Source organism: Barbus barbus (assembly GCF_936440315.1).
Source record: "Barbus barbus genome assembly, chromosome: 43".
Lineage (NCBI taxonomy): Eukaryota > Metazoa > Chordata > Actinopteri > Cypriniformes > Cyprinidae > Barbus > Barbus barbus.
In genome coordinates this window covers 16,181,469-16,208,942 of record NC_136721.1, presented here as the reverse complement: position 1 = coordinate 16,208,942, position 27,474 = coordinate 16,181,469, and the positions used below count along the sequence as shown (strand labels likewise).

The 27,474-nt window shown below is 38.3% G+C and overlaps 1 protein-coding gene across 1 annotated transcript in view; it reads left to right on the top strand.

The window, feature by feature from the left end:
- Window positions 1–26,941, top strand: part of LOC306862061 (guanine nucleotide exchange factor VAV2-like) — a 185,682-nt gene extending 158,741 nt beyond the window's left edge. The window contains exons 7-26 of the mRNA XM_079404661.1: window positions 1,166–1,234; window positions 1,549–1,649; window positions 8,236–8,335; window positions 13,065–13,160; window positions 13,929–13,997; window positions 14,201–14,287; window positions 15,395–15,480; window positions 15,575–15,707; window positions 16,119–16,133; window positions 17,200–17,309; window positions 17,396–17,497; window positions 18,608–18,696; window positions 19,326–19,486; window positions 20,792–20,863; window positions 21,054–21,115; window positions 21,466–21,582; window positions 21,686–21,773; window positions 22,930–23,053; window positions 24,853–25,007; window positions 25,099–26,941. Coding sequence (XP_079260787.1) covers window positions 1,166–1,234; window positions 1,549–1,649; window positions 8,236–8,335; window positions 13,065–13,160; window positions 13,929–13,997; window positions 14,201–14,287; window positions 15,395–15,480; window positions 15,575–15,707; window positions 16,119–16,133; window positions 17,200–17,309; window positions 17,396–17,497; window positions 18,608–18,696; window positions 19,326–19,486; window positions 20,792–20,863; window positions 21,054–21,115; window positions 21,466–21,582; window positions 21,686–21,773; window positions 22,930–23,053; window positions 24,853–25,007; window positions 25,099–25,146 — 1,884 coding nt within the window. The 3' untranslated portion in view covers window positions 25,147–26,941. The remainder of the gene's footprint in view (window positions 1–1,165; window positions 1,235–1,548; window positions 1,650–8,235; window positions 8,336–13,064; window positions 13,161–13,928; window positions 13,998–14,200; window positions 14,288–15,394; window positions 15,481–15,574; window positions 15,708–16,118; window positions 16,134–17,199; window positions 17,310–17,395; window positions 17,498–18,607; window positions 18,697–19,325; window positions 19,487–20,791; window positions 20,864–21,053; window positions 21,116–21,465; window positions 21,583–21,685; window positions 21,774–22,929; window positions 23,054–24,852; window positions 25,008–25,098) is intronic.
- Window positions 26,942–27,474: the final 533 nt, after the last annotated feature.

Here is a 27,474-nt window from a genome sequence, read left to right as displayed (position 1 = left end):
AGAGCTGGAGAGAGTGGAAATGAAGGCCTGGAATTGGGTCAAGGTCTTGATAGGGTTCTCTGCGGATAGTGCGGTAACTCAAAATAGATGGAGGGAGAGGACAAAAGATGAGAACTGAGCCCTAGGTGACAAGTGTTCTTAAGTGGCCTGTTGAATTATTCTAATATCTCAGTCATATCAACTCGAAATTTAAACAGAACTTTTCATTTACTTTCATAATACAGCGCGTGCATAATTGTTAGGCACATAAGTTTATCATAAGTTGATATTCTGATATTATTTTCCAAGCACATTTGACCAATTCCAAACCACATCAATCTTAATAGCTACTATTAATTTTGTATTTAAGAATTTATAATTAATATTAGGGCTGCCACTAACTACTATTTTTATTTCGATTAGTCTATCGACTAATTTATTTGAAAGTTTTGAGAGTTAATTTTTAGTCCATCTCCTATCCTGAAAAGTCTGTCTTGCAGAGATGGACTAAAAATGAACTCCTTTGCCTACAGACAGGGCAGAAATGCCATGCACTGTCCACAAAGTGAAAAATCATGTCCGTTTTGTAAATCAGTACTGTTGGCAGGAGATTGAATCTCGCCCTGGAGCTATTGCATGCATTCATGCTTGTATGTACAAATCATACAAATTTGAATGTGTGATGTTTTCTTATGCCCTGTTTCCAATTGTGCTGTCACACACTACACACAGAATTTGAGGCGTGACAAAATAAGCCAGTGTACTGTTATTAGAGGTGATGAATCCCTGTCAAAACAGTGAGAGGTCATGCAGATCTCATATTCCAGACAGAGGCTTTGTTTACTGATTATCACTGATTCATTTCTTCCTAATTAAGCCAAATGTGTCAGTGTTGCTCTGAAAACCCTTTCTCCTTTGCAACTGAAACAAATAGATGAATTTGCCAGGATTTCTCAGGGTTTATTACCTTTGAACAGCCTGCCCGCAGCCATGCTATACAAATAGTATTTGACTTTTGTTTGTCAAAGACAATTACCAAACCACAACAAGGTGTAAGCAGTCTCATTACCTGTGTTTGATTGTATGCTTTGACTTCGAGTACATTTAAAAAAATAATTTTATTACATGTGCCATTTCTGGAATTCAGTTATAATTATTGGGCATTTCTTGTCTTTTACCTTTTTAGAATTATATGATCCCCCTAAAGCAAGTGTTAACGCAGCAGGATATGGAAGCCATATTTGTGAATTTAGAGGTGAGTGGTCATTTATTGTATACATTTACCATATTTTTGTAGTATTTTATAGTAACTTAAATGTTAACTTTATTGATTATTATTATTATGCACTTGTTCCCTTTAAAAATAAAGTGAGTTTAATTTTTTTTTAAAAGATATATGTTAAGCTATACATGTCTTAAAAGAATTTAAACGTTTACATTCTGGCAATGCAGATAGGTGGGCAAAAGCATGTGTCTGACAGCAAACAAATAATTCTAATAAGGCAAAAATATGGTACAACAAACGGATAAATAATGATAGGCTGAAAATTCCTGGCAATTCTTATACAGGACATCATCAAGGTCCATTTTGCTCTGTTGAGGGCCATTGACCTGACCATGGTGAGCGGGGGCAATGGCTTGGGAAAGATCTTTCTGGACTTCAAGGAGAGGTCAGTACCTTGATTGAGTATTTTGGTTTATCACTGTCAGTACTGTTATAACATTTCTCCCTTTTGTCAACACCTTAAGCCTCTTTTGAGCTGAAATGACCTCAAGTGAAGGAGGCAAAGTCTTGCTGTTGTCGCCCACCCTAAGAAAATCCATCACACCAGCAGGGCCCTGACTGCAGCAGCCCAACTATTTTAAAATAAATCCTCGTCAGAGTCCACAACCCAGAGGGCTTAGAAAGAAAATAGACCTGTCTGCGAGAGTCTGCTGCTTTAGAGCTGAACGCTTCCTGTTTTGAGTGCTCTTTTTGTCTCCTGTAGCTGCTGTATCAAAAATCAATAAATAGATAATAGAGAATGTTTTAGCTACTTTATCCACAATGGATGACAGATACCCGGACTCTAGTAAAATCATAACACCGTTTCATCTACCAACGGATTTAGCCAGCTGCTATACAGTCTCTTTCTTTTTACAGGTCATTTTTTACATTTGTCTTTCGAAAAACTATCGTAATAGAGCTAGACCTTAAAGTAATAGTTTACCCAAAAATAAAAATTATGTCATTTACACATCATTGGACCCCATTTACTTTTACTGAAGAAAACAAAAACATTGAGACACTGCAATATCTTCTTTTGTGTATGCCTTTAATACTGCACTCTCATTTACACAGTGGACAATATTAAGATGCAGATGAGTCAGTCATATTCTCTCTGAAGTTTGAATGAGAGCAGCTGTACCCGGTGTACTCCAGGTCACTGGTCTGGGACCGCTGCTGATTCAGCTCGGTAATGTGCAATTTCCCTGCAGTTCCCTTTGGATTGAGAAACACTGAGGCCTGACTAAGTGACAGGCCCTGTAACAGTCAGCTTATTCTAGTAACGCTACACTGCATTAAACTCTGTGTTATCAGGCATTACTGAGACCCTCTGAATCCATATTTCTGTATAAGAGTCCTGCTCTTGCTGTGCTCAGCACAATTGCTGTTTTTTTTATCCCAACTGGGACCTACTTAATAAAACCAAGTAGGTGTAACACAAAATTATGACCTCACTGCAATTAGAGTGCATGCGTCCTCAGAGATGAGAACTTTGGTCTAGTGTTCTGGTTTATTAAGCAGCCAGATGACCTTGCAGTAATATCTTAGGAATTAACGTTGCTGCAATTCTTGGATCATGATCTCCAGGGGTGCAGTGTTATCAGACACTGGGGTTATAAAAATCGTCTTTGTTATACTTGCAGATTTTGAGGAAGTCAGTGTTCTAAACTTGGAGTAACTTTACTTCAGTGGACATTTTTGAGCTTTTTAAAATCACAAAAAAATATTTTAGACTCGCATCAGATGTAATTCAAGTGTGATATTAGTGTATATCTGTGAAGTGGACATTGGTTGAAAGTAAAGATGGTAAACTCCAAATATAAATCAGATTAGCACAAAATCAATAAATTGACTTTAATAATCATCATTGGCAGCTGGCTGGCTTAGTTCAGCATCATGTGGCAGACAGCAATTTTCCTTGAATGTCCTTGAATTTGAACTATTGTTCACTTAAATATTAAGATTCTGTCATCTGTTACTCACCATCATGTTGTCCTAAACCTGTATGACAAGAAGTAATACAAACATGTTTGGAATGATATAAGGTTAAGTTGAGTACTGTAAATGATGAGAACATTAAACTATTGCTTTAAGGGTACTAAGTGTGATTTGTTTCTAATTTTCAGTTTTTCTAATTGTCAAATCTGTCATTATTTGCTTTTATTGCAATAACTTGCATTGCTTTAATGTGCAAGATACTTAGTGTTGATTTCGTGTTGACTTTAAATTCCTCATTATGCCTTTTATAGCAGCCACTTGTTCTAATGCACATTAAAGACTTTGTTTCTCTTTTATCTTCCTCTCTGCTGTAGACATCTAATTTAACCTCCGCTTTGAGTGCTTCCATAGATATCTTATCTCTTGGGTGGGTAAATTACTTCTCCCAATGAGAATTACAGTATAGGCTCTTGCGAGAGGAACTGAAACTTTGTTCTGCATCAGATTCATTGAATACAGCAGCTGCGGAGAGCATTTGCATTCTCACAGGGAGAGGCTGATCTCTACATTACTGTGATGTAGGTAATGATAATCACAGGTTAGTTTTCAGTAATGACAGCACGCTCTGACTAAAATCTCTCTCAAAATGTTCTGCAAGATCTTAATGTTTTCTTTAAACTCCTTTTAACTGAAGCAAACCCACTCATAATGTTTATATGTTATTTACAGTTGTTTAAGTTGGTGACAGGGATCGATTACTTCCAAAAAAAAGCATGGAAAAGAATAGAGATTGAGGAGACAGCCCTATTGTTTCCATTTGTCAGTTTGCATAGGTAATTGGCCCATTACAAGGCTCTTCCCTGAGCCCAGCAGGCAGCATCATGCAGAGTCGGCGTGACAGCACCGCCTCTCTCGCCCGCACTCTTTTGTTTATGTAATTCTGAGCCTGTCATCTCATTGAGCCAGTCGTCCGTGGGTGCTCGCACTAACATGCACTTTGGCACGACATTGCAGTGGTGTGGCCCTGTTCTGACACGCATGGCCATTTCTCTGTCTTATCACTGGACGTTCTTTCTTTCTGCTTGATTTTATTTCTTACTTTCCTCACCTCTTTGCCTGTCTATATTGCGCATCACCATCAATAATTTTATCTCATGCTCACTTACTGTCAGTTCTCTTTGAATTAGGTAATTCTCAGTCTCAAAATATGGTTGACACGTTGCTGGAAATAGCAATCTAATAAGAAAATGAAAAAAAAAATTTATGCAAGAGAGAGTGTGGCTTTTATAAAAGTTTTTCCTCACAATGAAATCTGACAGGATATATTTACATTTGGTGACATTAAGCATTAAATAACGCTGAGTATTTTTGGCAAATTATTCATTTCATTAAAGCAGGGCTGCGTCATTTGCCTTTGCAATTTTTCATCTGATTGGCATGTTTCTCTTTTTCATTATGACATGCACAGTCCCTCTCCCTTTCCTTTCAACAGAGAGAAATGGCCAAGGGATTTGGCCGTTGTGCGGCTGCTATCTTCCACACCTCCGTCCATTGCTCCGATAGCTCAGCTGCCTTTAATTAATTTTGTTATCTCCACTTGTAAGTCCCTGTGACCTTTTGCGGTGCTGCGTTCCATAGAATGAAATAATTGGGAAGCTTTTCAGAAGCTGTTGACACTGTGAAGGGTATATTGAAAAGTGAAAATACCATTTTGTTTTTAAAAAAATCATCAAGCTGCTTTCTAAGACGCCACCTCGAGTGCAAAGCAAATCACAGCTTTTAAACTGAAAGAGGTTGTTAAAGTCTCAAATGGGTATTTTTTGGAGGGTTATTTCCAAACTAATTTATGTAATACTGCCGGATTGAGCTCAGAGATGCTGAGGAACATTATTAGTTAGTTTGCGTTGAGATTGAGCCGCTATTCACTCCATGCGGGCTGTGTTAGAGTGAAGGTGAGGGGTCTTCATTGCCTCGTGTCAGAGACTATTACTTCTCTCACCGGCCTGTCACTTCCACTTTGCTTTGCGTTTTCCTCGCTGGCCTGGATCTTTTCCAATGGACAGATAGAATCTGGAAGGAGAGCATCTATACTAAATTGTATTTTCTGTGAAATAACATGCATGACAGCTTTGCCATAATGGGAAAGTTGGTGTGGCGGGTGATAGCACCGGAAGAATGTTAAATTCAAAGAGCATATGTTTACACGGCAATGGCACAGGCTTTCACCCTGGGGAATATTCACACTTAAGAAACCCAGGGCTTTCTCTCTCTCTTTCCTTCTCGATCACATCCCACCCTCATAGTCTGAAGTGCCAAAAGAGGAGGAAACCAGGATGAACTTTTAGAGAAGAGCCTGAATAGCCTTGACTGTTTTGGCATTGCAGTTGTCAGGATGTTGCATGTCTAAGGTTGGTTGGCGTCATAAAGCCAACGAGACAGTGGCAACACAAATTGCAACATTTCTTTTCATTTCAACACCTTTCTCTTACAACTCTGATGCCTTTGGGGAGGTGGAGGCCAAATGTTTAGCACTCCAAGCTGAATCGGTCAACAGAATTGTCTTCATAAAGAGCACATTCCTTGAGGCTGCACTGCTGAATGTGTGTTGCTTCAGGTTGTTAACATGTTTCACTTCTGCTCCGATTGCATTTAAACACACACAATTAATGGGTCATTAAAGAGTGATCTCCATTGCACACTAATGTATGTCCTGAGTACAACCTTGAATGAAAGAGCATTTGCAGCCTTCCTAATCAAATCTGTTCAATGGATGTGTCCGCCACACTTCACAACATTTCTAATGCTTGTAAGTTTTTTTTCATTGTTAATGTGATGTTAGCCAATTTAGTACCATTAAAGGCTTAGCACAGGTGGACAAAGCATGGTCTGAGTGCATGCATGAAAGAACATCCATTTGAGCACCATGAATGGATAATGGAGATGGAAGGAAAAAATCACAGCTATTCATAAACCATTCAAGTACAAGTAGACGTAAATGAAAACTCAGCTTGGTATTTGTGCACTTGGTATTTATTTTCTTCTCACACTCTCAAAGCACACACAGAGGGCCTCATCTCATACAGCATACAAACACCCAGCTGAGTTCTCTTTTACTACTTCTTGTGCTTGAATGGACAGTTATACACAAAATGATATCAAAATACCTGTCTCTCCGAGTATCTTTGTAAGCATAATCAGTTGTCTTAAGTGAACATGCACAGCTGAGGAAAAAATTAGATATGTCACGATATTGAATCAGTGCATTCAGTTTTAAAGTGACAGCAACTTAATAACCTGCTGCTGTCTATGTCATTTAATGTTAATTTAACAACAAAAGACAGAGAGAAAATCATTCACTGCTCCTGATTGAATAACTGTTGTAGACTGTTAACAAAGATTAATATTTAATTTATACAGTTAGAGCTATGCAGTGTTATAGTACAATACAATTTCTGCATCTGAAACTGCTGGTAGAAATACCTGGAAGAACGGTTTTGGTCATCCAAAACATTTTTGTGATCTGTTGCATCCCTAGTAAAACAGTAATGTTGTAAAATATTATTATATTTATATATACATCTATATTATATTTTTGTGATGGCAAAGCTTTTTTAAAGTTTTTTTTTTATTAGTAAAAAGTTAAACAAAAAGAACAATTTGACATTTTTTAACAATGTAATGTAAAATGTACAAGTTTGATGCATATAATACCTTTTAAAGCCATATAAAGACAACTTATGTGAAGATTCTCGTTCCATTATTCTTGCATTGTTTCAAGTGTCCTACATAAAGCACCCTCTCTCCCTCGCAGTCCATTTTACGAGGCACCTGAAACATTTAATCTTGAAATTGCCTTGTAAAGAAGACCTTCATGTTCAATTATGCCTGTGACATCTGTTATTACAGCTAATTTCCGACACCTGCTCCCACATTTTCAAAATGCTGTTGAATGTGCGTTTTGGCTCATAATTGAGCGGGGCCGCCATTAATCTCCATCAGTCTATTTCCACGAGGAACCAAGCTGCCTCTCTTGTTCCAGATTAGCCTTTAATCAGGCCTGCTTAGTCCAAGGGCACTGAGGCCCAGATATTGAGCAGAGCAGCAGGGGAACACCTTTTTCAGCTCAAGACTACAGTTTCAGTTAGTTTCGCACTCCTTACAGTAGCAGATCTTAACGGATGGCTTGCATGTCAACATATAGAGAGGTGAGACTTGGAGGCTGAATTGCAGACCATCAAGAAGATTGTAACACTTAAGAGACCACACTTAATGAGCTGGATTTAAGTTTACCCTTATCCTTTGATTAATTCGACCTCATCCAGAGGTATTTTGCCTTGGAGGATAATCCAGTTCGGATTTAGATAAAATGTATCTTGCTTTGATCTGACCACTTTTCTTCCAGATTTCATCTTTCTTCTTTGGGATTCTATAGGATTACAGGCAATTTGATTCTTCTGATCAAGGATAACTAAGTAATGAGTATATATTATAAAGTGAAATTGGCTTAACCAAGAACACAGTTAAGAGGCAGGCAAGCTGAGCGCATCCAAGGGTTTGAGCTTGCCAACTGTGCCAGTGTCCTACTTAAATCAGAGGCAGAAATCTGTGCCACACGTGGGGCCATCATCTAGACGAGATGACTTTGAGCTGCTTCCAGAATGTGCTGATCACTATCAGGAGTCCATTGTGAAATCTAATAAATGTGTCTTGATGTTTCAGGGACCCAAATTAACTTCCAATCCAGAATGCACAAAATGCTTCACTCAGATTAATTAGATAAAGAGAGCAAAGCAGATGTAGTTCTATAATGAAATGATGTAACACTAATCTGTTCATCACATGTTGCACTTTTATTTCTTTTAACGGTTTCAAAGATTCAGGTAAAAGTGACAATAAACCCAAAGATAAAAATTCTGTAATTTTTGTCTTATTTACTGACCAAACCCAAATTACAGTACATCTGTTGTTTTCTATATAATGAAACTATTCCTTTTGTATGTTGAGCCTGAGTATTGAATGTCATTGCAAAGTCTTTGATCTTTCTTTTGTAGACTGCTGATCTACGGCCAGTACTGCAGCCATATGGAGAACGCTCAGAAGACACTGGATGAGCTGATTGCCACACGGGAAGATGTCAAGTGTAAAGTGGAGGTATGCTCTTAACATTTTTCTTGTACATTTTTAAAGTGTCGGTGGCATATTGATGTTTCAGGTATGCAGTGTCATACATATACACTAGTAGTCAACAGTATTCTTACCAAGGCTGCATTTATTTGATGAAAACACATTAAAACAGTTATATTGTGAAATATTATTACAATTTAATATAATTGTTTTCCATTTATAATATATTTATGATGTAATTTCTGTTCATTCTATTTCTGTGTTGGCAAAGATTAATTTTCAGCTGCCATTACTCTTTACAATTGTCAGTCTGTTAGCTTTTTTAATCAAAAAATATATATACAGTGGTGTGAAAAAGTGTTGGCCCCCTTCCTGATTTTTTATTTTTTTGCATGTTTGTCACACTTTAATGTTTCAGATCATCAAACAAATTTAAATATTAATCAAAGATAACTCAAGTAAACACAACATGCAGTTTTTAAATGAAGGATTTTTTTTATGAAGGGAAAACAAAATCCAAACCCACATGGCCATGTAAGGTCAGTGTTCATGACTCCACCATAAGAAAGAGACTGGGCAAAAATGGCCTGCATGGAAGAGTTCCAAGACGAAAACTGCTGTTGAGCAAAAAGAACATAAAGGCTCATCTCAGTTTTGCCAGAAAACATCTTGATGATCCCCAAGACTTTTGGGAATATACTCTGTGGACTGACGAGACAAAAGTTGAACTTTTTGAAGGTGTGTGTCACATTACATCTGGCGTAAAAGTAACACAGCATTTCAGAAAAAGAACGTCATACCAACAGTAAAATATGGTGGTAGTGTGATGGTCTGGGGCTGTTTTGCTGCTTCAGGACCTGGAAGACTTGCTGCCATAAATGGAACCATGAATTCAGCTGTCTACCAAAAAATCCTGAAGCGAACTTGGGTTCTGCAGCAGGACAATGATCCAAAACACACCAGCAAATCCACCTCTGAATGGCTGAAGAAAAACAAAATGAAGACTTTGGAGTGGCCTAGTCAAAGTCCTGACCTGAATCCTATTGAGATGCTGTGGCATGACCTTAAAAAGGCGGTTCATGCTCGAAAACCCTCCAATGTGGCTGAATTACAACAATTCTGCCAAGATGAGAGGGCCAAAATTCCTCCACAGCGCTGTAACAGACTCATTGCAAGTTATCGCAAACGCTTGATTGCAGTTGTTGCTGCTAAGGGTGGCCCAACCAGTTATTAGGTTTAGGGGGCTTTAGCACTTTTTCACACAGGGCCATGTGGGTTTGGATTTTGTTCTCCCTTCATAATAAAAAACTTCATTCAAAAACTGCATGTTGTGTTTACTTGTGTTATCTTTGATTAATATTTAAATTTGTTTGATGATCTGAAACATTAAATTGTGACAAACATGAGGAAGGGCGCCAACACTTTTTATATATATATATATATATATATATATATATATATAGAAGAGAGAAGGGAGAAAAAGCTGTTAAAAGAGTCTCTTTGAGGTAGTGTCCCTGATGAGAAGTACTGTTATAGTCAGAGAGTGAGAAATGCATGTTGTTTATGGCGCTTTTCCACTGAGTGGTACGACTCGGCTCTGTTCAGAACGGCACGGCTCAGTTTGGCTCGGTTTGCGTTTCCACTACAGTTTAGTACCGCTTTTAGAGTGGGCGGGATTATTCACGTGTCGTTATAGTTGCTGCCATGACTCCTGAAAAACTTTTCAATTCCGCTTCGCTCCATCAAGCTCTCGCTGGATCCGCTCCTCGGCTATCAAAGAGAGGGACGTATGTACTTCCTCAACAGACAACGAAACAGCCATTTTTGGTTGTTAAAAAAGGTGTGCTTATTCGAAACAGTTGCGTTCGATCCTTCGCTGGCTGTGCTGATTTAAATCTAGCGGGTCTGTTGTGTCTCGTGCCGAAAGTTCAATAACGCAGGCAGAGACGATTCTTTCCGGCCAATCAGTGATCAGCAGAGTTTACACGTCACGTTTTGGTAACGGTACGGCTCCCTTGGAACCTCGGCCAAAGTGGTACTAAAAAAGGTACCAGGTACTGTACCCGGTGGAAAGCCCCCAAAAAGTGTGCCGTACTGAACTGTACCGTGCCATACTATGCAGTGGAAAAGCGCCATTAGTAGATTTTGAACATTATTCATTTTATCAAAGAGAAAAAATTCCATCACCCTCATGTTTCAGCTGCTGGGACTGGATCACTCAGTCAGTGTGAACTGAATCAATCCAGTTTGGAAAAAAAAATTCATTCAAGCATGTTTTTGTGAACTGGATCAGTTCCGTCTGAGGTGATTTTGGGGCCCTTGAGATGTGTTGACATGCCCTGATATTTGTACTTATTTCAGCTACTTATACTATTGACCACCATGTATTTTTTTTGTATTCAGCACAAACTGTACTACAATAATATGTGACCAAGATGGATGTACATGTTTGCATTTTTTAGAAAAAAAATATTATGCGTGGTTAGTAAGTTTTGGGAAAAAAAATGTAGCTGAAATAAGGCCATAAAACCCACACTAAATCGTCCTGAATAAGACTTTTGTGTAATCAGTATTCTAGGCTAGAATATTTACTTCACAATTATGTGAAAATCATTCTGCTTAATCATTCACAGAAAACAATATATTAATTTAAATTTTTAAAGACATGTTTTTTGATCGAAAGACAATATGCGAGTGAGTGGTAATAGCTTTGAATATTAAGTGATTTTCACCTGAGAGACAAAGGGCCCTCCCCTAAAGGCTGCTAATGACCCATCAGTGTGACTGTGACTGAGGCAGGTAAGACAGTATGAGGAGATTGAAAAAATGTTTGGTTTTTTAAATTATTTATATTTTATTTACAACACAGTATAATCAAAACATACATAATGAAGGTCAAAGACACATTATTGTGCACACTGATCTACCCACAGAGAAGTGAACAGACTTTGAGTCATTCCTGCAACAGATTCTGTTCAACAAGTGAAACAAGTACCTGACATTTACTTATTTCCATGGATTCAAGAAGAAAAAAAAAGAATAAATAATAACAACAAAAAATAATCTGACTCAAAGAACAATATGTTCATTAAACGGACATCATTATCGCTCTTGTGGTTTTAGTCTGTTCCTCACACAAAGCTATCAAGGGCTTGGAGAAGACTTGAAATGAGTTGATTAGTTGATGAGTCAAATTGGCAATTTTTATTATTCTTTGTTTTCTGTTTTTAAAATATGAAAACTCCAGGACACATTTATTGTTTTTGCATTAAAACAACAGCAATCGGGCATTATTTGGTTTTACTTTTGTGTTCCAAGGCAGTCATGTGCATTTGAAACATGAGTGATGTAATTTTTTCTCTTTAAGCGAATGAACAATGCTCAAAATCTACTAAACAACAAGCAGGTCTCACTCTCTGACTAAAACTGTACTTCTTATCAAGGACACCATCTTAAAGAGACTCTTTTAACAGCTCTTTCTCCCAGAGACCACTCCAGCGGTCAGCCCAGCACAGCGTTCCCTCTCAGCAGACTGCTGTTGACAGTTTTGGGACATGAACTAATTTTGCTCTACTAATGCTGCTCAAGATGCAAAGACTACAGGGCTGTTTTTGTGCCTGTGTAACAGACGTAGGCAAGTAAGTGCTGGTGCGTGTAAACCTCACTCCCCTGATCTCAAAAAGACGCTCTGGCGACTGACGCTAGAGGCCGTGGCCTTTAGCCTCCTTGTTAGAACGCCGCCTCCCACGCCGGAGACTGAAATTCTAGACATGCTTGTTGACAAATTCACATAATTATGGTACCCAGAAAGGGAAAGGGGAAAGGGAAGTGGTGTGTGGCCAAGTATGGTGACCCATACTCGGAATTTGTGCTCTGCATTTAACCCATCCAAGTGTACACACAGTAGTGAACATACACCCGGAGCAGTGGAAGAAGGGCTCTGTAATCGGGTACAGTCCATTCAATGCGTGGTTATAAGACCTCTTGGAAAGAGACGAGTGACTCTTGTAGTGGATTAGTCAAGAGATCCTTCATAAGGAGGGACGTGGAGTCACTGATAGTCATAGAGATGATGAACCTCTTCCTCAGTCTATTCTGAATGTCAAGCGTGACATTTGAGTAGTCTGTCCTCCTTGCATACATGTCATTTGAGAACAGGGAGGAAAAATGAAAAGTGAAGAGATTAACACATTAAGTGATGACCACAAATCGTGCAGAGGAAAAGATAACATCTGTTTGTATACAGTATACAGTTTATACACTTTAGACAAAATGAAATACATTTTTGATTTTAATGTTACATGTTTCTGTTTTAATGTGTGTGATTAGGAACTATCAAAGCCTGTTTCCATCTGAGTTGAAAAAAAGATAATTGTGTAAAATAAAGTCACATTGTGAGATACAGAGTGGCAGTAATGGAAATAAAGTTGAAGTTGTGAGATACAGGTGGAAAGGGATTTCTATAGTACACACTATTCCAAAGAAAAACATGTTTTCATAATCACTAATAAAAAAAATTTATTAAAGAAAAATATCACTAACCAATAATATCCTAAATCCAGTCAAATCTTAATGGATAAAATGAAGTCTTGCCTTTTATTTTTAAAATATTTTTCACCTTACAAAATATGTCACATTCCAGAAAGCCTTGTCATCTTTAACAAATTATGTCTTTTTAAATTCCACTTTGTTTTTATTTGTTCTGAAATTTTCCTTTTAAAAGTTGCTGACCTGTTGAAATAATCTTCCTCCACAGGAGTGTACCATGAAGGTCCAGGAGGGGAAATTTAAACTACAGGATCTCCTGGTGGTCCCTATGCAGAGGGTCCTCAAATACCACCTCCTGCTTAAGGTGAGAGCCACCATCAGCATTACTATGAGCTCATTAAGCAACCTGTTCAACTTCCATTTATTCCAATTTAAAGTTTGAAATCAGTAGAACCAGCAGTACCTTGCGAACCCCAAAACCCTATAAAACATTCAGATCGTTTTACCTCATCCAACAAGACCCATGTGGCTCTCCACTCTGCTCAGCCACTGCTAATAGAGATCATGTATAAAACAGGACGCCCTGCATGATACAAACCATCATTAATTCACAACACACGTTAATAATGGATATGGAGAGAAAGACTGTGACGTGTGACAGACGGCCAGGATACAACAGAGAGGGAAGTCAGCATTGGGAGGTGGATACAGTGACACTGTTTAAATCGGCCATGCTTAAATCATATTATCCGCAGCCCATTTCATACACTCAAACCCAGGGAGTGGTGCTGTGTAGCCTGTGTCAGTCGTGCTTGAGATGGCGTGTGCTTGTCCTTAAAAAGTTTGCTAAATCTAACAAGACCTCCTTCTTTTAGGGACATCCACATTTGATGTCCTCAGGTAAAAATGTAAAATAAATTTTTTTAAGTTTTTTGGAATTATAATTACATATATTCAATCAAGCATTTCACATGGTATAAATATATATAATTTCTTTTATGTGTGTGTGTGTGTGTACATATATTCACACCATTAAAATAATGTATTTTAGAGTGAAATACCACCATAAACAAGCACAAGTCTTATGTCAGGCTAAGTATGCATGACTTATCATTATGTTGTCTGTCCACAGGAGTTAGTAAGTCACTCTGTGGACCGGCCGGAGAGACAGCAGCTTAAAGAGGCACTAGAAGCCATGCAGGTTTGAACTCTTTTATGACCATCATATACACATAATAGCCTAATACAGTGTTTGATGTCAATAGTTGGGTTGTAATATGTTTATGCCTATCATAATGTTTAATGTGCAATGATCTCTGGGGACTTTTTATTTTGGGGGATGAGTGGCTTGGCTTTTTTATCTGAGTGTTATGCCTTTGTCTGTCTGTCTGTCTGTCTTTGAAGGACCTGGCAATGTACATTAACGAGGTGAAGAGAGACAACGAAACCCTGAAGAAAATAAGTGAATTTCAGAGCTCAATAGAAAATCTAGTAAGTGATCATGAAGTTGTGCGATACACTGGCATGATCTGATAAATGCAAAAAGAGGTCAAACTTTAAAGGCCATTAATTATTATTTTTATGTCCCTGTTTGTTGGAAAGATATTTGTCTGTACATGAAATGATATGCAAAGATATTCATATTCAGTGGCCCAACCTGTTTCTTTTGAGGTACCCATGTAAATTTTTACAAGCCTCCACCTGCCCCCCGTCTGTCACTTCTGTTCAGTAAAATAAATCCTGAAAGTCTCCAGGCCACAAGCACTGGCAGGATGTATTTAGGATTGTGTTTAAAAGGGAATTAAATCAGTGTATCCTCTCCCGGTAGCTAATGTAGGAGTTAGTGTATCAGCTCTGGTTTATTTATGTGAGGGTCTGTGGTGCAGGTGACGCCCGCGGCTAAACATCAGTGAGCCAATAAGGCGTGCCACTTACGGACAAAAGACATTCACTGTGGACTTTGCCTTTAATAGCACCTAATATAGCAGCAACTGTAGCATAATAGCCTATATATACAGTTGCATGTATGTACATTTTATCTGACAGTAGCATAAAGTCATCCTCTGTTTATAGAGTACAGTACAATTGATACATAGTTATGTTAAATAATATTACAGAAATGTTCTTACAATAACAAATTACAACAACAGTATGGAGCTGTATGGAGATATTATGCAATAAAGAACTCTTTTGATTTTTTTTTCACACAAAAAAAACTATCAGAAAACAACACTGACATGAAAGATAAATAAAATCTAAACCAAAACCTTTAATGTGCTTGAAAAAAAAGCTTTTAAACCAAAACAGTTTTTTAGTGAAAAACCAAGCGTTGAGGAAAATATTAATTGTTTTTGCTTGCAGAATTTTTCTTGGGATGCGCAATAAAGACAAAAAATTAACTTCCTATAACTATTCATATTTTTGCAATTCCATTTGATGCATTTAAATTGAACTTATATTTACCTGTAATATTCCATATTGCATACAAGCACAAGTGATTCTTGAATGTGTCACAAAGTAATGTATACAATTCCTCAAGCTTTTATGCCAGTGTAAATGTATTAACTGTGTTTGTGTGTGCGATTGTGTCATTCACAGCAGGTGAAGTTAGAGGAATACGGCAGGCCGAAGATAGATGGAGAGCTTAAAGTATGCTCTATAGTTAACCGAACCAAACAAGACCGGTACGAATGCACATTTATTATGTTTTCATATGCAACAAAAAATGGTCTTTGACATTTTCTGCTACAAACAGATTATCTTTTTTTCTGTACCTAGATACATCTTCCTGTTTGATAAAGTTGTTATTGTGTGCAAGAGGAAAGGCTATAACTACGAGTTAAAAGAGATCATCGAACTTCACTTCTACAAGATGTCTGATGACCCTATGAATAACCGTGACATGAAAAAAGTGAGAGGCCTTTGATCTGCCAGCCGTCAGGCCTGTTTCAGAATAAATATACCTGATTATATTGCTGCTTTCAAATTGATTCAGTCAATGATCTTTATGTATTGCGTGTTAACTGTGCAAAGGCAAATCTGATCGTTTGCTTGGTGAATAGCACAGATGGATTGCGTTAATTATACGCTTGTCCTTGAGTGTTAAAGCATGATGCTCATAATTTCAACCAATCAAAGATGATGTACTGCTCTCTTCGGTGCTCTAGCATGTGTATGTAAATGCAGAGAAGCCAATGCATTCTCCATGAATCTAACAATCAGGAATTTTTGCATGTATATGAGAATGCATGTGTAACAGGGTGTCTCTCTCTCTTTCTCTCCTTTTCTCTCTCCGCCTTCAATCTCTTTGCATGCCCACCAGTCGAGTGGAAAAATGGTAAGCTGAATGCTCATGTTCTCTAAGCATTGAGGTGCTGTGATTGTGCCTTTTACTGATCTGTTTTCTGTCATCTCAAGAGTTCCACAGCAGCTTTACACTGTCAGAATGGAATCATCATGTTTACAAATTGACAATTTAAGATTTTCCAAAGATGTTCTGTATAATACACTGAGATGCATTTTTCACATTTCAAGATGTTTTTTACTTGACAGCGTTAGTTCGCCCAAAAATGAAAATTGAGATCATTTACTCACCCTCACACTAATCCAAACCTGTATGAATTTCTTTCTTCTGTTAAACACAAAAGAAGATATTTTGAAGAATGTTGGTAACCAAACAGTTGCTAATAGACATTGACTTCCATAGGATTTTTTCCCTACTATGGAAGTCAATGACTGCATTCTTCAAAATATCTTCTTTTGTGTTCAGCAGAAGAAAGAAACTCATACAGGTTTGGAACAACTTGAGGGTGAATAAATGAAAAGAGAATTTTCATTTTTGGGTGACCTATCCCCCCATGAAGTCAAATTACAGTTTTGTGACTTAGTCCACATCTGTTAGCTTTGAGGGTCAATGTTAGTGTAGCATTGTCAAAATTAAATTCACATTTAGCAAATATACAATACCACTGAAAAGTTTGGGGTCGAAAGTTTTTTTTTATCCAAACAAATGTTTTCTAGAAATGAGAATGATCCTCTGACTAATGCTGTAGACTAGCAGTTAGTAAATTGTATTTGGCACCATGATGTAGCTAAAACCTTTTGGCTATTTTCAAAAATTGGGGACAAGGAATATGTCCCATCCAAACATCCTGTTTCAATAGAAAACTCGTCAATACAGAAAAGTATGTCAAGTAAATTCATGTAGCCTTTTGAAAAGCAGTATTAGTAGCATGAGATGCAACGGAAAGGCCAAAGACCTGTATACATAGACTAAATTAATCATTAAAAAATAGTGTAGATGGTTAAGTGAACGATCCCTAACACATTTTCAATCCTGCTTCATTCTGTCTATCTCTGCCCACCTCCCCTTCCTCCATCAACCATCTTGTCTCCACCCATAGTGGTCCTATGGCTTCTACCTCATCCATCTGCAGGGGAAACAGGGCTTCCAATTTTTCTGCAAGACAGAAGACACCAAGCGCAAGTGGATGGAGCAGTTTGAGATGGCCATGTATGTGAGAACCGCATCAGTGTCAGAATTACACAGTGCTTTCATGTTTGATTGCCATGTAACATGTTGATTATTAATCCACACAGGTCAAACATCAAACCCGAAAGAGCCACTGCCAACCAGCACAACTTCCAAATGCACACGTTTGAAAAGAACACCAACTGCAGAGCCTGTAAAATGCTGCTGAGGTGAGGGCTCACACACACTAACTTCTCTCCGAAATTACAGAGGCAGTGCAATGGACTGAGACGGGCTTCAACCCGTGTTACTAGGCTAGTGCTCTGACCTCTATTACATGAACTGCTGTACATGTGAAATCATAGTGTACTGACCTAAATTTGCCACTCTGCAGCACAGGTCAGTGTGCACAATGGCTGCTAATTATAACAGCTCTGCATTTCAATCTGTGTGCAAACTGGCCTGGGATTAGTTTGGATGTTGAATGTTGCCGTTTAGTTGCGCTGACATATGGAGTCACATGGGGTGATTGTTGTGGTTGAATTAATGCATGATAGGTTGGCTTCCAAAGCCAAGCATCACTGTTACAGTAGCTCATGCCTAGAATCTGAACAAGCCTCTAAGTAATGGGAACACCCTTAGTGCTGTGGACATTATTGATGCCTGAAATTGTGTGGCTTGTTGAATTGAAAGCAATTAAATGCATGATTTTGGAACCACATATGGCAAAAAAGCATAGACTTGCATTAAAGTCACGACCAGAACATAATAGTCTTTAGATGCTGTGCACATTATAATTGGTTTTCAAATACCATCTTTAGGACTGACTGTCCGTACTATGAAGTGATAAAATCAGTTTCAGACAGTGTTATCAATATCTAATGTATCTGTTATAATAATGATGTTAAGTGTAAGCACAAACACAACAGTCTTCTTTAGAAAACAGCTTGGAGTCAGCATTGACCAAGAGGACGTAAAACTTCCCTTACTTGTTCACTGTACACTACATAGTGAATGTCATAATTCACTATATGAAAGACTAAGCGAAAATGAATAAATGAGTCAAAACAGGCATGTAAACATCAGCGATCTTGTATTTTGTTGCTGTTCAAACAAAACAAAAATCTGTTTTGCTACATGTCTGAACATAGAGACTTGATGGAGGTCTCCTTTGATATGGACCAGTTAACAATAACCCAAAAGGACCTCAGGAAATGAAGACATATTGTCATATTATATTGACATTTTTCATTGATCATTGCCCTACAGTAGCTGGCTTAAGACCCAGACAATTTATCATCAGCATGTCTCTCACTCTCCTTCTATCATTCTTTCTTTAGGGGTATTTTCTACCAGGGATACTACTGTTCACGCTGTGGAACTGGCGTCCATAAAGAGTGTCTGGAGGTCATTACTATCTGCAAAATAAGTGAGTCTTTAACAGAAAGCTGCTTCTCAAAGAACCACATGTACATTACATCTGCCCTAATTAAAGAGATCAGACCACTGACCGTGTGCTCTCTCTTTCATTATTATTTCAGGTCCTCAGGATTCGGTGAGTTTTTAGTGCCCTGTACTAATAAACTTCCATCTCTCAGATAAATTAATAATCCTCCCTCATTGACTTGAACCAAACTTTACTTCTTGATTTAATCTTAAAGTTTGTTGTCAACTTTGAAAAACACTTTAGGGATATCATAAATGATGCCTGATCTGCTTATATAAAAACTATGTTACAATTTCAAGTGCATTAAATCATAAATTCCCCTCTGTCTTTGACAGGAGCCAGGGCTTCCACAATCAGGTAAAAATATAAGTAAAATGTGATTTTTGTCTCCATCTTCTGTGATCCTAATGTGGTTATGTCAATATGAAAAATTTAGATACTGTGCACAGCAGGCTGTTAAACTGAAATGGACCACATTCAGAGCACATGCATTAATGAAATTATCCATCAGCTATCTGCTGCCATCTAGTGTATAGTTAACAGATACAGAAATCGTAGAGTGTGGGTGTGTTCTAAGAGTATGAATTATACTCTTGTTGTTCTTTGCACAGTTATATGTTTTTTTCCCCCAATGTGTTCTAAAGGTCCAAAGATGGTGGCCATAAGAATTTACCATGGTACCCCTGCCCCGCCAGGCAAGATGCCTCTCTGCTTTCAGACAGGAGAAGTCATTGAGCTCTTGAAGGGAGATCCAGACACATCATGGTGGGAGGTATGATATTATAAAATGAACATTTACCATGTTTACATAGATAACCTGTTCTGTGGTGCTAATTTTACACTTTGGAGTAATTGGTCAGTTGGCCCATTTTAGAAATGATAGCATGGTTTTAAATGGTTGAAATTACAACACATAAACAGCAGTCACTCTCTGATGTATCAAAATCAAAAGTTATATTAGAGATGCAACCGAATCAGAAATACAGTTCTATAACAGGTAAGAGATATTTATGACCAGTAAATTTCTTCAGTATTTTTTTTTTTTTTTTCACACGCCACCACGTTACCTTTGAAATCTGGTCATACTTAAAGGAACAATCCACTTTTTTTGGAAATAGGCTCATTTTACAAAAACAGTTGAGTTTTACCGTTTTTGAATCCATTCAGCCAAACTCCGGGTCTGGCGGTAGCACTTTTAGCTTATCTTAGAATAGATCATTGAATCGGATTAGACCAGGGCTGTGCAAACTCGGTCCTGGAGGGCCGGTGTCCTGCAGAGTTTAGCTCCAACCCTAATTAAACACACCTGAACCAGCTAATCAACCTCTTACTAGGCATACTAGAAACTTCCATGCAGGTGTGTTTGAGGCAAGTTGGAGCTAAACTCTGCAGGACACCAGCCCTCCAGGACCGAGTTTGGACAGCCCTGGATTAGACCATTAGCATCTCACTCAAAAAGGACCAAAGAGTTTCGATAATATGGGTGCATGCAGGTGCAATGATATTAACCATGGGTGCAGCAGGCGCAATGATATTACGCAGCGCCTAAAAGTAGTCCCCGGCTATATCTTAGGCTACTGAGCTGGGGACTACTTTCAGGCGCTGCGTAACATCATTGCGCCTGCTGTACCCATGGTACGGCAGCAAAGTTTCTTGATTATTACGCCGGAATGAGAGTATAGTTCCTAGCCATATCAGCCTAGAAAATCGCAATGTTTCATTGTCTGTCTGTCTTAGTACATGATGTATCTACAGAAGTGTCAAGTTTTAAATAGGAAAATTATCAAAACTCTTTGGTCATTTTTGATGACCAAATGCTAATGGTCTAATCCGATTCAATGATCTATGCTAAGCTAAGCTAAAAGTGCTCCCGCCAGACCCGGAGATCAGCTGAATGGATTCAACAACGGTGAAACTCAACTGTTTAACTCTTGGGGAGTTGTAAAATGAGCCTATTTCCAAAAAAGTGGACTGTTCCTTTTAATGCAGTTTGTGTAGCATAACCTGATGTCTTATTTTTGGGGGCTTTTCTTACTTCATTAATCTTTACCTTTCAATCATTGCATTTTTGTCTCAGGGCAAACTCATCCAAACCCAGAAGACTGGCTTCTTCCCTAGTTCCAGTGTGAAACCATGTCTAGACCCAAAGGTACATGTTCATAAAAGTAAATTCAAAAACATGTACAAAACATGTACATTTTCTTAAATTATTGCTAATATTTCTTTTCTTTCTCTCACATATATGCATACTCTTAATATTAGGCAGTATTCTTCACTATTAGAAATTAAACCAGCCCTTGTTGTCTCAAATCATTTTTTGATGGTTTTCTTCTCTGCAGCCTTTCCAGTCATTTCCCAGCCGTCAGTCCTCGAGAGAGACAGATTACAACGTTTATCCCTGGTATTTCATCCTGTTATAGAACACATTGATCTTTCCAGTCTTACTCTTTACATTACCAAAATACTACAAGATTTTGGTTATTTATAATACGCTGTTCACAGTCTCATATTAAACATTAATAACACAATTAACTATACTACTGTTGTTTGACCTAGTGAAATTTGCATGGAATTACATGTGTCATAAGTAGAATCAATGATGATGATTGATTCGCTTTAGTCTAATTGTGATGCATGTTGAGTTTTTTATTGTCTTTTAATGAAGTAACGACCTCTGTGAGAATTGCTATAATGATGTACAGGGTATTGAACGGTCTCATAAATGAGGTGTGTTTTCCCTATGGGCTTCAGGTTTGCAGGAAACATGGAGCGACAGCAGGCTGACAACCTGCTTAAGTCTCACAGCAGCGGCACCTACCTGATCCGAGAGAGGACGGCGGAGGCCGAGAGATTCGCTATCAGCATCAAGTGAGTGTTACAGGGAAGGCATGTATTCATGTCAAGAACAGAACATTCTGACTGTCTTCTTTTAGTATTTTGTCAATCACCATTGCTATGCGCCTTTTAACAGGTTTAACGATGAAGTGAAGCATATTAAAGTTATTGAGAAAGACAACTGGATTCACATCACAGAGGCAAAGAAGTTTGATAGCCTCCTGGTAAGAGAAATATTTCGCAGTTAAAAGCATTACATTTACATTTATTCATTTAGCTGACGCTTTTATCCAAAGCGACTTACAATTGCTATATATGTCAGAGGTCGCACGCCTCTGGAGCAACTAGGGGGTTAAGTGTCTTGCTCAGGGACACATTGGTGTCTCACAGTGGATTCGAACCCGGGTCTCTCACACCAAAGGCATGTGTCTTATCCACTGCGCCATCACCACCCATAATGGGATTTTAGTATGCGTGCAGGGTGACGACTGCACAATTAACTCACGTTACACAATTCACTTGAAGCATCTAAAGTACAGATTTCTTTGCAAGTTTTTCATTGTACACATTTTCTTTTAGTTTTAATACAACATGATATTTCAACATTAATTTACCAAGCACACATTAATTTGATCAAAAATTTGTTTGTAATGTTAGAAAAGTTTTCTGTTTCAAATAAGTGCTGTTTTTTTTACCTTTCAATTCATCAAAGAATCCTGGAAACAAAATATCATTGTTTCCACAAAAATATTTAGCAGCACAACAGTTTTTAATGTTAATAACAGTAAGAAATGCTTCTTGAGCACTAAATCTGCATATTAGAAGGATTTCTGAAGGATCATGTGACACTGAAGATGGAGTAATGGCTGCTGGAAATTTAGCTTTGCCATCACAGGAATAAATTACAATTTGAAATCCGCTGAAATAGAAAACAGTCATTTTAAATATTAATGTTATTTCACAATATTTTTTTTTACCTTTATTTTAAATGCAGCCTTGGTGAGCATAAGTGACTGTAAAAAATATTTTTTTAAAACCACACTGACCAAACTTTTGAACAGTAATGAATTTGTGTATAAATCAAAATCTAAAAAGAGTGATAATGTCATTGGAATATGTGAATACTAAATTGTGATTGAACTTCTTGCATTAGTTTTTTGTCTATCTATAGCCATATGCTAATGATGTTGCGTAATATAGCTCTGATGTTGCGTTTCACTTACACAGAACCACAGCCTATTCTAAACCTACCTAAAACTATAATGTTTTCCCTTGCAAACAGTGGTATTTCTTCTAGAAATGCAGTTACGTTGATAAAGATGAAAACATCTGGAACATCAAAGTGCTGTAAGTAACTTTAGATATGTTTCTTTGTTACAGGAGCTTGTGGAGTATTATCAGAGTCATTCACTGAAAGAGAGCTTTAAGCTGTTGGACACGACATTACGGTACCCTTACAAATCCAGGGAACGCTCAAGTTCTCGCACCAATACCCGTTCACCAGGTAAACATTTGCTGCTGTAATCCTCTGCAGATTTTTATCTCTCCCTTTCTTCCGCTCCCTTTCCCTCTCCCTTTTTTTATTTTCACTCTTATGCTTTCTTGCTTTTCCTGGCACACATTTTTTTATTGAGCCCCCACCAGTCTGGCCAGCAGCCTTCCACAATCTTTGGACACGCTCTGGAAGTCTGAACAAACAAACCCTGCCAGCTGGTCCCACCCTCACATTCTGTATGCCCCGCCTCCTGGTATTTCAAATGTCAGTCATCTTAGGCTGGGTTGTCAAGGAGCCGCCCACTCTGGCTGAGGCTGCGGCCTGACTGAGACTTCTGGCTCCCGCGGCCAAGGTTTGCTCGGCCAGCTGAATAGGTTCCAATAAACAGATGCTTCATTAGATGTATTATAAATGATGTGCCTTTTATTCGTTTTCCAGTCAAGCTTAACTGGTGTTCACTGATATTTTTATGCAAGTGCGTAAAGACAATGTCTGTTTGTGACGGGCTGAGAATATGCCTTGAAGATCTCCATATGCAACACGAGAGCTGCTTAAAGGAGCTATTCACCCAAATTTTGTCATTCACTTGAACTAATGTTGTTTCAAACCCATGTGACTTACTTTTTCCATTGAACAGAAAAGGACACTGAATGTCCACTGTGTTCTTTTTCACACAACGAAAGTAAATGAAGGCTGATACATATACACTACCGTTCAAAAGTTTGGGGACGGCAAGATTTTTAAAAATGTTTTTGTGGTCTCTTTTTGCTCATCAAGGCTGCATTTATTTAATCAAATATACTGTAATACTGTTCAATATTATTACAATTTAAAATAACTATTTTAAAATGAAATGTATTTCGGTGATGCAAAGCTGAATTTTCACCATCGATTACTCCAGTTTTCAGTGTCACATGATCCTTCAGAAATTATTCTAATATGCTGATTTGCTACTCAAAAATGTCGTCTTATCATAAATGTTGAAATCAGTTGTGCTGCTTAATATTTTTGTGGAACCAGTGATAAAATTTTCCAGGATTTTTTTTTTTTTAATTAAAAGTACAAAAGAACAACGTTTATTTGAAATATACAAGTCTTTACTGATACTTTTAATCAATTTAATGTGTCCTTGCTAAATAAATGTATTAATCTCAAAAAAACTTACAAACCCCAACCTTCTGAATGGTAGTATGCAGTTTACCTAAAGTCCATTTTTTTCCTGTTGAAAAAAATAGTGTTGATTGTAAATGTCAGAATTGTAGTTACTTTTTCACAGAACACAGCTGCTCTCTCACATACACATACAAACACCTTGCTGAAACCATGTCCTTGAACCTTTTTTTTTTTACCCTGTAATTCTGTTGTGCCCTTCCTCTTTTGTTTGCACTCTCTCTCACTTTCTTTATGTCTGTCTGTCTGTCTCTCTCTCCCCCATACTGTCTCAGCAGCCACCTGTGCTTCCTACAACTTCTCCTTCCTCAGTCCTCAGGGCCTCAACTTCTCCTCTCAAAGCTCTGCTCCCTTCTGGTCAGGTACTGCGCTTCTTGCTTTTTTGTGCTCTTGCATCATCCATGCCGCATTCCCCAATCCCTGTTCACATACATTCCTTCATCTTTCCTTCAACGTGTCTTCCTGGTTCAACGTGTCTTCATCATCATCTCATTAGTGCTCCAGACATTCATAAAGACCAGCATTAGTCACAAACTTTTATTCGTTCACATCTCGCTCACAATGTCATAAAGTGTCAATAAATCTGCTCTTCATCATTTTACATGCGCTAATCTTGGGGTGTTCCTGGCTTTGTACAGTATTCACACCCAGGGTAGTCAGTACAGCTGTGGCGCGATACAACTTTGCTGCTCGAGACATGAGAGAGCTGTCTCTGCGAGAGGGGGACATCGTCAAGATCTACAGCAAGATTGGTGGAGACCAAGGCTGGTGGAAAGGAGAGGCCAACGGCAGGGTAATAAAACAAGCAAATGATCTGAAATTAATCTTCAAATATTATAATATAAGCAATATAAACTGCCATTATTTCCCTGTTTTTCATTCAGATTGGATGGTTCCCCTCTACGTACGTCAATGAGGAGGGGGTGCAGTGAAACTCTGGGGTCAAAGATCATTCAATAAAATCCACAGCCCTCTGAGAGGACTCTTTGATTTCCATGGCAACATCTCAACATATTTTACAATGAATATTTGTACTTTTGTGTCCTTTCGTCATGTACGAATATGCTTTTTTTTCCCTTTCTTGCAATGTCTGTGTGATTTCTGTGAAGAAAACTGCTCCGAGTCTGTTCGTTCTCAGTGGTGGGAGGAGGAAACTGTGAACAGAGCAGAACTTTGAAGTGGCCAAAGGACAAGCATGGCTTTAAGTTTGTACAGAAATACCTATAAGGTGTGCTGGGGAATAATGGGGGTGGGGATGTATAAAATTATATATAAATATAATTTATTAAAGAGAGATATCTATGATTAAAATGCAATGTTGAACATTTGTTCAACAGCAGCAGCGCAAAGAATATATGAGAGCAGAAAAGATGCACTTTGCATTTCTTTACAGAGAGAATTTGCCTTAGTAAATGGTAATGCCTTTAGAGGTGCAGGTAAAGAGATGGATTCAGACTCATCTTGCACATACACGCTCATACATCTGCCCTGTCCAGAAATATGGTGCCTTTTAGTACGTTCTTCACTCCCAACAGAGTCTCGTTTCTATTGCTGCAGTGTTATCGCCCTGTTCTGTAGCGGTGCACTCTCACGGCCCTATCCGCCCGGTCAGCTGGATGCTGCTCAACCTGAAGACCACAAAAGAGACTGAACATTTCTTGAACTGGAATGAGCTGATGACCAGATCTGCTCATCATCTCACTGGAACGAAGGGGCAGCTAACCGAAAACATTCGGTCATGGCTCGAATTGCTTGGTCAATGAAGGATACAAGCACCATCATGTCTTCCTCTTCCTTCAAGAGGATGCAAAAGTGCAATGGAGTGTCAGGACGAGGTCCAGTGAACGCTATTTCGGTGATTTCTACGTTCTCAGTGATCCACATTTGGACTAAAAAGGGAATACCGAATGCTGTTATGTGCACTGATTTTCATGAATACCCACAGGGTGTTTTTGTCGTCTTGCTGACACATACATTTTGCCATTCCACGTCTGCAGCCTGCCACATTACAGTATCTTGCCTTACTGGTGGACACAACTTGGTGCTACAGTGCTACATATTGAAATCACTAAGTTAGGGCAGAATTTTATTTTATGCTGTTGTGGACGAGGAAACCCACTGCTGACGAACCTCAGCCATCAAGTGCACTTTATATGTCCAGAGATTTTTTAACACAGGACACCACACTGCAGACCTGGACATTAAATTTTCATATTATTTAAAACAAAAATCTAAATGTCCTTATTTTTACCTCTGGCACAAGAAAAAAGTAAAATCCTTGACACTATGAGCAGCGGTCCCTTAAAGTTGAACATTACCTGTAAACTCCGTAAGTGCATGGATGTGTCCCTCATACAGTCCTTGGAGAAAAACCTTTTGTTGTTGCCGGCCATCAGAAATTGAAGCCGTGAATCGAGGTTGGAGAGTGCTAGACTGTAATAAAGCATCAGACGTGTTTTAGCTGCGCTCCAGGCTTGAGTATAGCTGTCTGCAGTGATGGAACAGTGCAGCTCAGGTCAAGGGAGCGCTGGCTTTGGGGCTTAGTACCTGTTTCTGTAGTGGACAAAAAAACCCATTGCATGTGGTCATAGATATTACAACTGCTGTCCGTGAATCCTGAAAAAAAAAAGATGTAAAAAAATTAAGAAATTGTGTAAATTTTTTTGAATGGTCAGTTATTTGGAAGCTGAGGTCTATCATGAAATAAATATTTCTTTTTTTTTTCCTATTTGAGGTGTCCTGTTATCATGATACTCCTCCGATGTATGTGTTTAGAATCGCCACTAGGGGGGAGCCAAGTTACTTGCTTTTTTATGACACAGAAAGCGCCTGATTTGATTTTGAGATATTTTTCACTTAGTCTGTGAAACAGTCAGACTGGTCCTACAGACGGTTACATATTATGGCTTGGATTTAAGGACGTGTGACTATCTGTGCATGATCTCACATCTGTTCTGCCCATCACTATCAATTCTACCTTAATAAATCTGTTCACCGACTAATTCAGCACCTATTGACGGGGGGAGGAAGAAACATGGCATTTCTGTCTTAGTTTCATAAGAATAAAAAGATCTACAGCAAATGCAGCAGGAAAAAAAGAGCCAGTCTTACTGTGATTTGTCTTATATGAGGATGATCATTAGCATTGGCACATCCAATTAAAAGCGATCTCCTTGAGAACAGAACTTTTTTTTCTAATTACCTCCGCTAGGTTAAGATTTATCAGCTGGTTTCCAGACATGATGGGTTCCTTGACACTG